The sequence below is a fragment of the Petromyzon marinus genome, chromosome 1 (genome assembly GCF_048934315.1).
Source record: "Petromyzon marinus isolate PM22_M1 ecotype Great Lakes invasive population chromosome 1, UKy_Petmar_22M1.pri1.0, whole genome shotgun sequence".
In the NCBI taxonomy this organism is placed as follows: Eukaryota; Metazoa; Chordata; class Hyperoartia; order Petromyzontiformes; family Petromyzontidae; genus Petromyzon; species Petromyzon marinus.
In genome coordinates, this window is record NC_133667.1 from 10089790 (window position 1) to 10107451 (window position 17662).

The window sequence follows — 17662 nt, forward strand, 5'->3', positions numbered from 1 at the left end:
GTGTGCAAATACAGTGTTAATCAGCCATTCCCCAATTAGGTGTTTTCCGTTGACTGAATTCACCTATTAGCACCCTCACTACACCAAAAACTCACTCAATGAGCTTCTCAACCCGTTCCCACCGTACCCCCCCCCCCCCCCAAAGTGACACATCCTTTCGATGAGTCTGCTTTGTGTAGAAGAGTGATTGGTGGTACGTCACGTGCAAAACCACACCAGGAGAGCCCAACAATAATTGGGGTGTAAAGCATTTTATGGAAACCGATGGCCAAGGGGACAACCCACCACGTGTGACCCATGCAATAATGTAGGGAAAAATATATGAACAGTAAATTGCCACCGAGTCTGGAATTCGGTCCCCAATCCGATGGCATTCATTCTCTTTCCCCAAGATAAATCCACGAGGCTACCTACACTTCTGTTTTGCCATGGTGCCTCAGGTGCCCTTGTGTTGCCTTTCACAACACCCTTATGAGTAAGTTTGTGTGTGCAATGTGCTCTCTTCCCCATACTTTGTAAATGTAGGCCCGTTTACATGGATACATGCACCAGTTATCAACATTAAGGTTGGCCTGTCGACGATGAGCCCTGTGTTTAACTAGACTGGATTGTATGAAGAACTCTCGGAAAATGTTCCTTTTAGTGAGCTCCTCTGGAGATAAAGATGTACTGGCTCGGTCATTTAGCGTGACCAGCCATTGCATGTCCAAACAACTCCTATTTCGATAGAAAGAGTCGGATAAATGGGCATAACACAGGCTAGAGAGGAAATGGGCTCATATGCTACAGGATTTGGAGCAGATTGTACTTGGTGATGACTGGCACCTGTGGTGTGAATATTGTGTGTATATTTGTGTTTGAGTGCAGTCTGCATGAGTGTGTGTAGTCTGTATGGGTGTTTGTGTAAAATTTATAAATCCCACACATGCTCACTCTCCCCAAACTGCAGGTGAGGAACAACACACATACATGCAAAAAATAAACTCAGCAATTTGTTTATTATGCAAAAAAACATCAATAGGTCTTAAATAAGGTGCATTGTGGTCACTTGTTCTCGGTCATAGTGGAATTTATTATTATTTGGGTTCAGTAACTGACATAGAGAGGTTGACAATTGTAGACCGGTTTGTATTAATTCGGACTCATCGCTACAGTATAGCACCAATACTGCTGCGAAGTCTGCGTCTGGGAACCACATATCTAAAACCCATATTTTCTGGAAGTGCTGATGTTTTTTTGCATAATGCACAAAAACTGGGCACTTTTTTAACACGTTTTTGTGTTGCTGTTTGAAACGTATGGTTTCCCAGCCTGCACTAATTTCCTGTGATGATGTTTTTTTCCCATAATTTACAGACTGATTGCGGGTGGGGAACTGAGTTTTTGTGTGGCAGATAGAGTTGTAGGTGGGACATCAACCATGACATTTCACGGGCATATTCTCGTGCTGCATTCATTATTGTCAAGTTACACCAACTACTTCGTGCAGGCTGTAGCAACAGCACAAAGACTAGCAGACACAATTTAATCCAAAAAGCAGGTTACGTAGATGATGCTCACTCTCAATGATATTTTAAACAGAAATGTTCATGTAAAAAGAAATACATTTTGACCAAATTATGAGGATCACACAATACACGATGGCTACTTTTCATGTAATTTGCAAATTCACGACCAAAGAGAACACGTTTGTCAATTTCCATCTCGCCATAGCTTTTGGTCAATATGATCAGAGCTTTCTGCAAGGACGTTCATAGCGCTGTAAGAATAAAAGGTAAAGGAGCAGCCCTGCAATTTCTTGTGCATGCCGCTTCTGCTGGAAGAGCCCCTTTAGAGGGCATTTGGTCTAATCTTCCACGCTGGACATGTGTTAGAGTACCCACGATTTATGATTCCCACAGGACCTGCCTTACAGACTAACTGTGGTGTACCCATTTACACTGCTGGGATGACAGGTGGGGGGATCTAAGAAACTTGCCCATTGTCTCACCTGTCGTGCCCGGGAGATCGAACCAGTGACCGCTGGATTACAAGTGCTGTAACCAATACACCATGGCATCATCCAGCTGTAGCAATACCGGAAGAATACTGTACAGTACTTTCTAAGTGTATCTGTGTGTGTCTCCGTGTCTCTCTGACTCCGTGTCTGTGTGTGTGTCTCACGGTCTTTGTGTGTCTTCGTGTCGGTGTTTTTCTTGGTTTCCGTGCGGGTATTCGCGTGTGTCTGAATCTCATGATTAAAGTAAATGTCGCCCGCGCATTTGCTATGATCACGGCGCATGTTTTGCTACAAATCGCGGATAAACGAGAGGAAAAGGGGCATTGGTAATTGGCGTTATCGCGGCCGTCTTCAGCTGCCGCGAATAGTCGGAAAGTTAAAACATTTGCCAAATATAATTATTTGTCAGTCTCCAGCTTTCAACCCCTCTTATCTCTCTCCGGCTCTGAAGAAGGCTCATTACCCGAAACGTCACCTATGTTGTTGACACTGTATTTTCATGTATGGCCACAGTGTTATTGATGCACATGTTGAGTTTTTTTTAATGTATACAAACTTTAAGAAATTGTTTTTTCTAAAGGAAGTCATGAAACACTGTACTTGCTTGCTTCAAATACGGTACTCTACTGGTGATTCAGATGTCTTGTGACCCCCCCCCCCCCCCCCCAATTAATTGACCCCTACAATGTGTTTCCTTTGCATATTCATTTCTGCTTCAAATACATCTTGACAACAATATAACGGTTTAGTAGAGAATTAAATGGTGATCACAAGACATCTGGACCACCACCCTGCAGTGTTTCCAGTTTGACCACTTCTCTGAAACGACACCGAATCGCACAGAATGAGGAACTTGTAAAGTAGCTGCAGTCGCAGTGTTTCGAGATTGCTGGGTGTCGTTAGTCTAGAAACTGGCACGGTACATTTATCTTCGTCTACATGTCCTTTTGAGAGACATTAACAGTGTTTAATAGTTGAGTGTTTTACACTCATAGCGACTGGTGATCCAACTGGGGTATCTTCTGTAGAAATATTGATGGGCCACAAGGCGTATTTGCATGATTTTACAGTGAAGTATCTCTAAAGCAAAGCTACATAACAGCGATATTCATCGTTAGCTTCGTGCTCCACCATTTTGACACCAAGTTTGTAACGATGCAGCCAAACCAAGTGACAGCAATGGCGCTGATCTCTGGCATCATCTTTCTTACATTCATCTCAATGGTGAGTGTGTAATACAGTTCATACCCACTACGAGAACACGCTTTCTACTCATCGGCTGCTCCTAATCTCTTTCGTTATCAAACATTGCCTCCCATGATCTCCCCAAGCCTCCGATCACCAATGACATCGAGCCGATGGCAAGTGTCGCTACATCCCTTCTGCTGCCCAAATGGTCTTTTCTCTCTCAACTACCCGCGATTTTTCTCTGTTGCTTCTCTGTGGCGCTCAGACAATGGGAAGTTGCAACTTATTTTGGTCTTTCATTCTCGTTGGATGCTCCTTCAGTTTCGGCTAACCTGTTTCTTGGCGTTAATGTTTGAGATTTTTTTATTATTTAAAAACGAAGTATTTATATCTTCACTATTGTGTATAATTGCATTACACCTTTCTTTCACTGTACATATGAATACTCTTAATATGTCGTCCTAAACTTTGAGGCTCCACGACCATCACAATGCAGGGTAAAACGTTAAATTTGGGATAACACAGAATCTGAATATGTATTTATACTGGATGAATCCGATGAGCTATGAAGCTCTTTTTCGCAGATGTCCAGTACCTATGAGGCAGGTACCACGAACTGTTGAACGCGAAATATTGTTAAATAAAAATCTACATGACTGGTATATACAAAAAAAACGTAAGACTAGCTTTTCAAACCCAACAAAACCATAATATCACGAACATTAGGATATCACATTGCTTCTGTATGTCACTGCTACATAGCAGGCTGTCTCAACCTTACTAGAAGCAGCAGCAAAGCCATTGACAAGGGAAGCATTAATTTGTTCACGAGTTTCAAGACGGGAAATCTGTCAAGCATGACTGGACATCATGTATCACTTATGTGTTTTGGGATAAAAATTGTGGGAAAGTCCAATAATATTATTGTGCTAAATTCACAAAGCACTCTTTCAAGAACTGCCTCAATATTTGAGTTTGACCTCCTCACACAGCCACGCTTTCGGCAAAAAACTTGAGGAGTTTTGGCTTTTTTTGGTCCTTGGCCCTCAGATTTAGAACGCTCTGCCTGAAACCCGACTATACCTGACGGCCGAGTAGTAAATACTACTTATTTACTATGATGCGGTAAATAAACTAGAGATATATTTTTCCGTAGCGCTCTGAAACCCTTTGTTGAAACTGGTGCGGCTTAGAAAACGTCATATAATGATTAATATTGAGTAATACCTCGGTAAATGAAGAAAATGCGTTCCATGACGTCACTTCGTTATCAGAAACTTTGTTATCAGGGGTAGATATAACAAATGATGCATTGGGATGCGTTTCAAGACTTCAGAGAGAAGGCGGTAGAAAAGGATAACATGGCCTCACAGTCGTCTTTACTTTGTCTGCTTGGTTTTAAATGATCTTTAAGGTGGACTGCGCTAGCCCTAACGAACTCACCACTTCAATGTCATCTCTCCGGCCTCTACCCTCCTTATGATCTGCATTTTCGTTTCCAAAGAGAGGGATTTACGTTGTACTTTTTGCCAAGTAGGGCCACTTGCATTCGACCAGGGGTCAAGAGCTTTTCAATTAAGAAGAGCCATTCTTTTGGTTTTTGTCTTTGACCAAAATAGTTCGAGAGCCACATCACACGCAGAGCTACTTGTACACAAACATAGCAGGTGACAAATTCTGACAAACAAAATGTGATGGAATAAAATACGTATATTTAGTATTTATCCCCCTTAGTTATTCTTTAATACTGTACATTTTGTCGCCACCAAGACATTCTATAGTGACGCATTCCCTGTCGTGTTTAATACATCGCTAATGATCTTTGCATTAAATTATGTTTAAGATTTACGTTTTTTGTTAATAAACGGCTGCCGGCGAGGGGGCAGCCAAAGAGTTGCAAGAGAGAAGCCAAAGAGCCGCATGCGGGCCCGAAGCCACAGGTTGCCGACCCCTGCGCTAAATGGTCATTTGGATGAATTAATGTGGGGGTAATCAAATATTTTTGTCACTGCAAAAAAAACTATACAATTTTATCAACACGATGACCTCGAGCAATGGCGGGCCCGAGAGGGAGACTCCCCAAGCTCTTTGCTGATTGGATATTGATAATGTAATCAAATCCCACTCGGATGAGTTCACAGGGTACACGTAGGATTTCGTGACCAATATCATCCATAGTAGAGGTGTTTTGGGTTAGATTACGTAAATATGTGTCGTTAAATCTGCCACCACCCAACACAGCCAATTAGTGAGAGTTGTCACGTAAACAGAACGTGCCAATTCGTCCCTAGTACAGCACACCGGTGTGTTGGAGAGCCAAGCCTCAACATTTACAATCTTAGAACGACGTTTCGCTAGTAATTACAACTAGCTTCATCAGGCGACAGCCAGATTTGTGGAGAAGTCCAACTGTCTCGTTCCTTATATAGAGGCGTAGATGTGGTGACCAGGCTCCGACGCTCTTGAGTCTGTTTACGTGACAACCCTTACGAGTTGGCTGTGTTGGGTGATGGTATGTTAACGACACATTTATAGATTTACTCGATAAAACCCATAAAACCTTTACTGTGGTTCACAGGGTAAGTTTTAAATTTCATGCTTTGGAATCGCTTCTTATGAGTTCAGAAAATATATTTATTAATCTTTTGCAAAAATAGGGCGGTGAAGCTTCCCTCTCTAGCCGACTTGGTTATAAAAGATCTTCGTTCCAAGAGGAGTCGTTAACAGAGGTAATACTGTATTTACTTACCTTAAAAATAAAAATTTTTGTGTTACACTTAATTAGATCTGTATAAAACATGAACACGTTGCATAATGCATGGTACAGTGATATATAATTGGTAGCAACATCATCAAATTAACATGAACATCAATATTAACATGATCGATGTCATCACCCTCATCAACATTAGTTAGCCTATGGTCACATCTGCAGCATTCACTTTTTGCTGCAGAGCCACAACCCATGATCTGAATAATAGAGGTTTTTTGGGTTAGATCGCGTAAATTTGTCGTTAAACCCGCCACCACCCGACACAGCCAACTAGTAAGGGTTGGCACGTAAACAGAACATGCGAATTCGTCACTAGTACAGCACATCGGTGTGTTGGAGACCCAAGCCACAACATTTACAATCTGAGAACGACGTTTCACCATTAATTACGTCTAGCTTCATCAGGCGACAGCGACAACGATCTAACCAAAAAAAACCTCTTATGGATGGTATTGGTCGCGAAAGCCTACGTGTTAAACCCATGATCTGAAGATTAGCTTTTGTCTAGGAAGTTTGAAGGCCCATAGTAATATTTGCTTGGTCAAATCCTGTCGGTGCCATGGGCCGTGATGCTAGGTGCTCTGTTAAAAGGAACTGCATCATTAACATAGTTGAGATCAGTAAACAGTTGGTCCCCAACAACCGATCATCAATCATTCATCCTGTTTGTACCTAATAGAGCCAACTACTGAGTAAAGGTTTTGGTAAGCCCCTCCTTATTCTCAGGTGTAGAATACTGTGAGAATGAGCCTGCCAATTTCTTACCTAACTTGAACTCCTCCTCCATCAGCCAATTTCTTTGGCAGTGTTCTTCACTCATTTTTAGAGAAGGGCCACTTTCGCCGATAAGACATCATCAGTGTGAGGGCCGCCACACATTTTAAACCACTGGGTTTGACAGCACTATGATGGGGGAGTGTTGTCACGTGTTGTGTATTGTCGGAGGCCGCACGTCAGGAGCCCCACTAAAGGCCACCAGGGGCCGCTAGTGGCCCGCGGGCCTTGCTATGAAGAACACTGATATAGGTCGATCTGGACTGGCTATCCAGCACAGTCGTAGCACCTGCACGTGTCAAGAGTCCCGAACCTCACCAATCTGCCCTCGGCATCAGGAGAGGGGGATTATGTCATTCCGACATTGAAAAAATGCTCTTATTCTCGATATCAACGTTAACTGGACAGATCCCAAATAATTGTGGGTTTGATGGTCAAGAGCAAGTATTAACAATAAGTCATTTTTTTAATTCTTACGTTAAACATTTATTTTTCAAGTTGAATATTTTTATTATTGAAGTAATACATTCTTCGATTCGTTTTTCCTTCAGGGTAATATAACGTAATGAGACTGGAAAATGTAGGCATACAGAACAGACACGACAGTACAAGCAAGGCACTATACATAAAACAGACAGTACAAACGATACACAGTGCGAAGCAGACAGTACATTTAGACAGTAGAAACGAGGCTTAAGAGGCAAGACAAAAATGTATTGAATTGTTGCATACACGTAGCTGTGCCCTGACTCTTGTTCTACTTTAATTTCATGTTAAGGTTGAGCTTAATGAATGTGAAGATAAAGGACAATACAGAGCGGCGAACGGGCTTTGCTGCCACCTCTGTCCTCCAGGTAACCGATCAAAGCAGCAACATATTGTGACGGGCAATGCATTTACTGCTCTAAATGGTCAACCATTAGTTTGTATAATGTGTGGTTTTCATGTAGACAATATAAGCGATTGATGATTGTTTCTACAAGTACTAAAATTAAGGCAATGCTTGTGTAGTGGGTTCACTGAGAGACACACAACTCAGGAGGCAACACGTTTATTCTATGACCACAACGGAGTAACTATATAAACGTAACCACAACGGGATAACTATAATACCGGTAACCACCACGGGGTCACTACATAAACGGTTCAGGTCAGTCGGCACACTGCCTGACCCACGATGCTGAGCACGAAGACCGGAGACCGTGGAGAAGATGTAGTACGGCTGGTTCCGTTCCAGCAGACAGCCCTGATGGGACCCCAGGACCTCCCTTTTATGCCCCCCAGCATGGCCTGGCTCTGCCCTCAGCCACGCCCCCTTCTGGAACGCACCAGAAGATTCTGGGCCATACACCACGTGTCCCTTCTGTCACCTTTGGCCCACATCCTTACCCTGTCCTGTTACGTGGCCTTGCCAGGCAATCGGGCTGCTATGTCCTCAGATGCCCTCTCTCTGCCAGCCACCAGAAAAATGCCCCTTTGGGACCCTTTTCCATGACATAGCACACCCTGCTGGTAGAGAGGGCTACTACGCTCCCAGTTCTCCTCTCAATCAGTAAGTGGCGCCAGGCGCCGTAGTGACCCGTTATATGTCAATACATCACCCCCCCCCCCCCCCCCCATAAAACTCAGCCGCCCCGGCTGACCATGATACCTCAGTTAATAAAACGAACTACTTCCAACCACAATTTTGAATGGAACAATAAAACCAATAACAACCGTCAACAAGCAAAATATGCACACTTACAGAACAAGATTTCCAAAAACAAAACAAAAATTTCCGTGAACATTCAATAACCAACCCAACCCCCAGACAATGCACACCACCCAACACCCATACGCGTGTCACAACCCATGAGCACATGAAGCACCCAGTCCAACCGGTAACACAATCCGGCACGTGCATGCGACCACTGACGGACAGCATTGGGTTAAATAGGACGCTCGAGGAGGGTCATTTAATATAGACGGACTTCGAAAGGGTCCTCGTCGCCAGACCCCCAGGCGGGGTTGGAGCGGATTCCTTGGGGGTCCCAGGGACAACTTGAAGATGGCCTAACGGGTGCGGCCCCTCCTGGGAGGATAAAAAACCAGGAGGAAAAGGATTGTGTGCCGGCCGCTCCACTCTCTTTCATTGGCATCCGATCGGTGCAACTAGTGACTCGAAGGGTGTAAAGTGCCGGGATCCTGTGGGCGGAAGAACAGAAATCCGCTGAGGCACAACCTCCGCGGACGCACGCCCCAGCTCGTCGGACACATCAGACACTGGGCCCTTGGGTAGTGGAGATGAAGGGATCCCGCAAGGCGGGAAACACGGTTTGAGCTGCGACGGATGTGCGTACCAACGCCTGCGACTAAACTGGATCTGTACATACTGTGGCCTTTTGATCTCAATCACTTCAACCGGACCCTGCAATGGTCTATACAATTTAGCGGACGTACCCACTTAAAGCCCTCCTCCGGTGACTTCCTGGTCGAGCTGCTTCCGCAGCTACAAAGACACAAGCATCTGAGCACCATGGGAAATTCTAACAGTCTCTCTCACTAGAGCTTGAACTGTCATGTTTACTGTACATAATCGAGTCGGGGAGGACAAAAACGCCAATCGACGGCCCGACAGCAGCTCAATTCACCCTTAATCCACCAAGATCTTAAGGGGCATCCTCCTAAGAAAATCGATTTACAACAGACAGGATACAGCAAATGACTAAGAAACTAGCACCGGACCTGTCATCTGGATCTCTCCAATACAGACTGTCGCCGATATCTGACCAATGATACCCAAGGACCCGCCATTAGTGGCAAAACACGGGATTCCCACGGGGCTCAGATCACACAAATTTGGCAGCAATGTATTATAAATCACTTTTGAAATGATGGTAGCGGATGCTCCCATGTCAATGATCATCCACACCTCAACACCCTGCATGGTCTCAACGACTGCCGAAGATCCCGCCGCCGCAGCCACGATACAATATCCCAACGCCGACCACTGACCCGGAAGCCGCGACCATCGACCACCCACCAAAACACAATTCTCATGCTCCATAACACGGCGAGGAGTAACAAGACACGAATCCGACCCGGCATGCGAACAAGATGCATGAGGTGACTGTAACGGCCTGTGGACTCAGAGGAGCGGAGGTCGGCAGGGTGATGACGCCATCATGAAAAATGTCCTTCATTTAGTACGACTTCCCCTCAAGATGTGACCCGGCAGGCCGCACTTAAAACAGATGACGTGGGCACTCCTTGGGCGAAGAAAATCCCATTCCGTTGGTCTCGCCCCCCTCGCCGATCTGCATCGCCTTTCCCCTGTGAATCAACGTCGACCGATGCGCAGACTTGGGGGGGCTCCACGCCTTCTGGGGTTTCCGCCATCTCTGAAAGTCCCACACGAGCGGCCACCCCCGCTCGACACCGGAAGTTAAAATGTGCTTGGATGCATTGCGCAACCTTGAGTGAAGACAAGTTGTCTCTTCTGTTGCGGGCAGGAAAACATTCAATTCTTGGGCCAGCATCAATATTCGTTCCAACACCAACGAGCCTAACCCAGCTTGCTCCATTTTGGGGTAGGCGGCTTGCGCCAGTGACATCAGCACACTGCGGAAGGCGAGGGGCGTCTCGGTCTCCCCCCGTCTTTTTGTCGCACATTTGATGGCGGGTCGAAAATGACCACCATCTGGGTGAAAACTTGCGGCAGCGTCACTCAGTCCTCAGGTGGGATGGCGTAGAATGCCGCCAAGGTACCGTAATCCAAGGTGGTCAGGAGCGCCCGCAGCGCCTCCAACGCAGATCCATCTGGCCAGGTCGCAGGTGGCGGTGAATCGCCGCTGGAACGCTTCCCAGTCACCCCCTGCGGCTGTGAATTATCTTACAAAGGGGAGCCGCTTCTTGAGGCTCAGATCACACAAACCAATAGCGGTTGAGCTATCCACTCGCGGCTCGGCACTCCGGCATCTTCCTCTGGCTCCTCCATGTCGAGTTCAGCCACCAGCGCTGCTGAAGACAACAAGTCAGCGAGGTAGGCACTGCACATTCAGCACCCTTTTCCCGACGACGGTAGCGCGGAAACGTCGGCTTCCTCCTGTTGCTCTGCCGGGAGACCCGCCTCGTGAAAATCCTCCGTGGTCGCAACACCCGGGGTTGTCTGGGAAATCACATCCCCGCTGTCTTCTTCGTCTGAAGACACCATGGTGAGAAGCTTCTTTCTTGTAAGCATCGCACTACACTAGAAGTTTCGACTAATCATTTTGAGCACTTATGATGCCAGATGTAGTGGGTTCACTGAGAGACACACTTAACTAAGGAGGCAACACGTTTATTCTATGACCACAATGGGGTAACTACATAAACGTAACCACAACGGGATACCTATATAACCGGTAACCACGGGGTAACTACATGAACGGGTCAGGTCAGTCAACACACTGCCTAATTCACGATGCCGAGCACGATGACCGGAGACCAAGGAGACGACCTAGCACGGCGGGTTCCATTCCAGCAGACAGCCCCGATGGGACCCCGGGACCTCCCTTTTATGCCCCCCAGCGTGGCCTGACTCCGCCCTCAGCCACGCCCCCTTCTGGAACTCACCATAAGATTCTGGGCCATACACCACATGTCCCTTCTGTCACCTTTGGCCCACATCCTTACCCTGTCCTGTCACGTGCCCTTGTCAGCCAATCGGGCTGCTACGTCCAGAGATGCCCTCTCTCTGCCAGCCACCAGAACCATGCCCTTTGGGGACCCTTTTCCATTACATAGCACACCCTGCTGTCAGAGAGGGCTACTCACTCCCAGTTCTCCTCTCTATCAGTAACAGGCTCCTGGTGCCATCGTGACACATTATATGTCACTACACTTGCAGCAGAGCATTTCTATAATATACCTGGGAAGGTTAAAGTTGATCACCAATGGGCTATATTATATTTAAGCAGCGTTTCAGTACTCAGCTGGGTGTCAATGACCATTTCGAGTAATTGGCTGCGAAACATTTTCATTTGATGAGCTATCATTTGTGGCCAGGTCGCTTCTGAAAAAGAGCTATATAGCTCAGTGGGCCTTACCTTGTAAAAAGCTAAAACATTCCGAAATGTCTTTTTTCATTGCTCAAACTAATGATCTTGTGATATGTATTACAGCAGGCCAGAGAGTAACATGAAAAGGCATCAGAAATGAATGTTTTGGAATTAATATTATGCTTTGTATAAATAACGTCATCAATTAAAAATGCATCCACATTGAATAACGCGTTTGAAGTAAAAGTATTGAAATGTAATATTTAATCAAACAAAAGTAATTTCCTGACAACATGATTAATTGAACTTGTCCATTTTACAGGAAGCAAGTGGCTTTATGACTGCTTTTACAATGGCGACCAATCTTTATGCACACCTTGCATGCCAGGGAAGGACTACATGGACGATGCACACCGTGATCCTCAATGCAAAAAGTGCAGCACCTGCAATCTTCTCTGTAAGAGTTCCACATCAGTAGGTTTTGGGTGTGTATATAGGTGTTATTTGAGTGTGGAGATGCATGGAACAAAGGTTAATAAATCACTCTAAGTGAAATTAAACAAACAGGTTAAGTAACCAAATGGATGAGAAAGTTCGTTATATCACCTTGCAATTGGTTAGAAAGTAGGTCGTGGTGTATGATATATTTTAAAAAGAAGACAAAGGTCTATGCAATCCGAGGTTGTTTCAAAGCATGTTTCTGCATAGGCTGCACTTTACATTCTATCTGTGGATGTACCATACATGACGAGGGTCAATCCATGATGAGAAAGGTGGGCTGAGAAAAATAATTTTCAGGTTTTTTAATGGGGTCACAACACTCCAAGTGGGACGCGCTTTACTCCACAAGAGGCTGTGGTCGGTGCTTGACGGCAAGGGCAGACAGTGGGCCCCAATCCTCGAGCTGATCTTCCTTGATCTTAACTTGAGCAGGCTGCTATCCATCTTGTTGCTACATATGACGATCGTCTTTCTTCATTCATGAGAAAGGGCCTCCATCTTAAATAACTTAAAGAATTCTAGATTTGAAGTTTTCGTGACTGCAAAGATCCATACTCTTTGGTTCTTTCGGTAAAGTCACGTTGGTAAAAAAAAGTTAATTCAATCGCGACATTTCGATTGCAACACAAGCAATCATCATCAGGTGTGAAAACCACAGCAAGAATTTGTTTTAACTGAAGTGGGAGAGATGCCGGGGTTAAGGGGGTTATACAGTGAGGGAAAAAAGTATTTGATCCCCTGCTGATTTTGTACGTTTGCCCACTGACAAAGAAATAATCAGTCTATAATTTTAATGGTAGGTTTATTTGAACAGTGAGAGACAGAATAATAACAAAAAATCCAGAAAAACGCATGTAAAAATGTTATAAATTGATTTACATTTTAATGAGGGAAAAAATTATTTGCCCCCTCTCAATCAGAAAGATTTCTGGTTCCCAGGTGTCTTTTATACAAGTATCAAGCTGAGATTAGGAGCACTCCCTTTAAGAGTATGCTCCTAATCTCAGCTCGTTACCTGTATAAAAGACACCTGTCCACAGAAGCAATCAGTCAATCAGATTCCAAACTCTCCACCATGGCCAAGACCAAAGAGCTCTCCAAGGATGTCAGGGAAAAGATTGTAGACCTACACAAGGCTGGAATGGGCTACAAGACCATTGCCAAGCTGCTTGGTGAGAAGGTGACAACAGTTTGTGCGATTATTCGCAAATGGAAGAAACACAAAAGAACTGTCAATCTCCCTCGGCCTGGGGCTCCATGCAAGATCTCACCTCGTGGAGTTGCAATGATCACGAGAACGGTGAGGAATCAGCCCAGAACTACACGGGAGGGTCTTGTCAATGATTTCAAGGCAGCTGGGACCATAGTCACCAAGAAAACAATTGGTAACACACTATGCCATGACGGACTGAAATCCTGCAGCGCCCGCAAGGTCCCCCTGCTCAAGAAAGCACATATACATGCCCGTCTGAAGTTTGCCAATGAACATCTGAATGATTCAGAGGACAACTGGGTGAACTTGTTGTGGTCAAATGAGACCAAAATGAAGCTCTTTGGCATCAACTCAACTCGCCGTGTTTGGAGGAGGAGGAATGCTGCATATGACCCCAAGAACACCATCCCCACCGTCAAACATGGAGGTGGAAACATGCTTTGGCGGTGTTTTTCTGCTAAGGGGACAGGACAACTTCACCGCATCAAAGGGCCATGTACCATCAAATGTTGGGTGGGAACCTCCTTCCCTCAGCCAGGGCATTGAAAATGGGTCGTGGATGGCTATTCCAGCATGACAATGACCCAAAACACACGGCCAAGGCAACAAAGGAGTGGCTCAAGAAGAAGCACATTAAAGTCCTGGAGTGGCCTAGCCAGTTTCCAGACCTTAATCCCATGGAAAATCTGTGGAGGGAGCTGAAGGTTCGAGTTACCAAACGTCAGCCTCGAAACCTTAATGACTTGTAGAAGATCTGCAAAGAGGAGTGGGACAAAATCCCTCCTGAGATGTGTGCAAACCTGGTGGCCAACTACAAGAAACGTCTGACCTCTGTGATTGCCAACAAGGGTTTTGCCACCAAGTACTAAGTCATGTTTTGTAGAGGGGTCAAATACTTATTTCCCTCATTAAAATGCAAATCAATTCATCACATTTTTGACATGCGTTTTTCTGGATTTTTGTTGTCGTTTTTCTGTCTCTCACTGTTAAAATAAACCTACCATTAAAATTATAGACTGATAATTTCTTTGTCAGTGGGCAAACGTACAAAATCAGCAGGGGATCAAATACTTTTTTCCCTCACTGTATAAGTCAGAGAGGGGGGGGAAGGGAGGGGGGGATAAGGGGAGAGGGGGGGCGTTGCGTGGACGTTAGGGACTGGGAACGTGAGACTGGGCGGTGGGGGGGGGAAGTTGGCGTGGCTGGAAGCGAGAGGCTGAGGGAGCTGGAGATGCGTGGGGGGGAAGAGAAAGCGAAGCAGCGGCAAGGACTGCAGCCAAAACCGATGAGGGCACCCAAAGCAAAATAGCAGCACTGCTAAACGCTGGGGATGCAATTAACTCGATAAAATAGACTAGTGCCTGATAAATAAGATGGGACAACTATGAACAGTTACATTTTTACCTGGTTAATAACATCTTTCAAATGATTGCGCAATTTGTATCCATCTTCTTGGTTGAAGTCATGCCTATGTTTGTACATCTGGATGGCTTCATGAGCAAACCTTCGATAGTAGCCATACGGCATACGGTTTGCAGAGTACCCTGGTCTCGGAAAAAAACAATATCATGAGAGCCCACAGCGTTATAGCAATGATCAGCAACGGCGGAGGAATTAATTCTGCCATGTTTCAGATCTGACTTGTGCTCGCGGATACGGTCAGAGACATGACGTTTCGTTTTCCCAATGTAAGTCACCACAGATGCAACTTAGTTTGTAGACACCAGGGTATTGCAAGTCAGGAATGGCATCCTTTACAGATGAGATTAGATTACGGATTTTGTGTACTGTACTGAATCGGACCTGGATCTTCTGTTCGTTTAAGATTTTAGCAATCTTTTTGGTAACGCCTGCTATGTATGGTAACTTAAAGAATATGACCATCACAATATTGAGCTGCTCAGAAGAAGAAGAAGATGGCACAAACAGTTTGAACCGGTACTCCCCGATCACACTGCAGTCCAGCAGACCGCAGTCAGGAGGGTGAGGACAAGATGGCGGGTCGGGTTTCACATAAATTGGCTCAAGAAGTTGCAGAAGTTGAAAAGGCACTATAGACAAAAGAGGAAATGTATAATAAGTCGGGAATATAAGATGGTCTAAGAACAAAACTATATACTATTAGAATACTAAAATCTGAAATGAAACCGTAAAAAAGAGGATGAATCAATGCACAGGAACCTGGGGAGAGTGAAATAATATGCAGAGGTGACATCATTGGAAGATCTAGCAATTCCTGTTTAAGAGTTGAGATTAATATATCCTGGTTATTTACAACTCACCTATAATGTCCACAATTACAGTCAATAAGGTCCATGGCAACATCCACTAAGCCACTATCTCCAATGCTGGCAGATTACAGGGCAATGTCGCCCGAATAAATTGTGTTTCTAGTCTTCTCATACACACAACGCCAGGTGATACAAATTGAATACTACACAGCATTAAAGAGGAGAGGCAACATCTATGACTTCTTAAACTGCCATCGCATGAGCCCCTCATCTCATCTCTGATGAACCTCCACAGGTGAGACGAGACTAGATAAACTGACCTCATGTCGCCTCGGTTATAATTCCAATAATTGTTTGAGTTGAGCTGCGTTGCGGCATGCATTCTCGAATGCCATGCCACAGGTAAATGTGACCCGCTGTTCGATTATAATGATCAGCGAGTGACTCCTCTAATCCATACCTTCTAATCATAATCTTCATTTTCACTGAAGGAATCCGATTAGCTGTGAGGTTCCTTTTGACAGATATCTAGGAGGAGCGGATCAGCAAGTTACAACAAAGATTCGTTTAAATTTTTATTTAAAGCTTTCGTGGCTGCAGGGATTCATATTCTTGGTTCTTTCGGTAAAGTCACGTAGAAGGGAAACAATAAAATAATAAAATATAAAACAATAAAATTCTCACGACGTTTCGACTGCAACACAAGCAATCATCAGGTGTGAAAACCACAACAAGAAAATTTGAAAAAAGTGGCGGTTTTTTTTCCCGTTATGATTCGTTTATCAATTACCCTGTTCTCCACAGCCATCAAATATTATACAAGTTCCATCGTATTACCAAATTGTAATGTACACTATGCTAAAGTTATAGCTACTTGGGACATATTGCCAAGACCAACATTTTGTACATTAAACAAACAGTACAGTACTGAAATTAAACTAAGTTTCCTTTTGTTCTCTGATGTGTAGATGAAGATGTTCAACAGGACTGTACTGTCACTAGTGACACTGTGTGTCAGTGTAAGGATGGATACAGTCGGGCTCATCCTTCACAGCCTTGTGGGGTCACATCAAACACAGGTGAGAAATTTAACACGTAGGCTTTCGCGACCATTATTCATAATAAAGGTTGTTGTGTTAGATCGCGTTATTTATAAATGTGTCGTAACCCTCCACCACACGACACGGCCAAACAGTAAACAAAGTGTCACGTTGACAAAGACAAATAGTTCACTACTTTAGCCCACTGGTATGTTGAAGAGTGAATCCACAACATTTACAGTTTGAGTACGACGTTTCGCTGGTAATTACGATTTTTAAAATGTATTCAGTGTCTCAGCGGAGAAACAAAACAAAGAAAAAACCGAGGGGCCGCCCCCTCCCTCTCACCGCGAAGGCCCCGCTCGGCCACCAACCCATCCTCAGGACCGGAGTCGCCCCCGACACAGCACTCGCCACATCTGTGGCTGGAGGGGCTGCCTCCTCCCCCCCCCCCCCCCCCCGGCCGCCCTAACCCACCCTGGGTAGCGGCCACTTCCATCTTTCCCTTGCCACTTCGTGTCCAAGTCTCACCCAGTCCACCTCCACCACCCTCTCCAACAACCTCCTTGCCACATAGCATGCCTCCAATGGGGACATCTGGGACCCCTCCAGCTCCTTCTTGCGCGCTTTCCACAAGGCCTCCTTCGTTGCTTCTATTATAGCCCACGCCCGGTCCCTGTCTTCCCTTCCCACACCCCGCAGTTCCCCCCACATAATGTCCCATGTTGTCCCCCTCGACAGTGCGAACCGGGCCAACAAATGCTTGCTCCGCCTCCACACCTCCTGGGCAAAGGGGCATGCCACCATCACGTGCACTGCACTTTCGTCCCCGTTGCAGCCCCTCGGGCACTTGGGGGTGTGTGCCATTTGGCGGCCGTACATAAAACCCCTCGTTTCCAGCTTGTCCCGGACTGCCAGCCATGAC

The 17662-nt window shown here is 45.4% G+C and overlaps 1 protein-coding gene across 4 annotated transcripts in view; it reads left to right on the forward strand.

Annotated features, from left to right (window-relative positions):
* Positions 1 to 17662, forward strand: part of LOC116942704 (uncharacterized) — a 93023-nt gene that overhangs the window by 55166 nt on the left and 20195 nt on the right. Inside the window, exons 1-4 of one of the 4 annotated variants that reach the window (XM_076062448.1) lie at positions 2818 to 3223; positions 7513 to 7588; positions 12075 to 12209; positions 16666 to 16776. In XM_076062448.1, the coding sequence (XP_075918563.1) occupies positions 3155 to 3223; positions 7513 to 7588; positions 12075 to 12209; positions 16666 to 16776 (391 nt within the window). In that variant the 5' untranslated portion in view covers positions 2818 to 3154. Of the gene's footprint in view, positions 1 to 2817; positions 3224 to 5688; positions 5917 to 7512; positions 7589 to 12074; positions 12210 to 16665; positions 16777 to 17662 lie in introns of those variants that run through there. The other 3 variants (XM_032954973.2, XM_076062450.1, XM_076062446.1) reach the window with 3 other exon arrangements.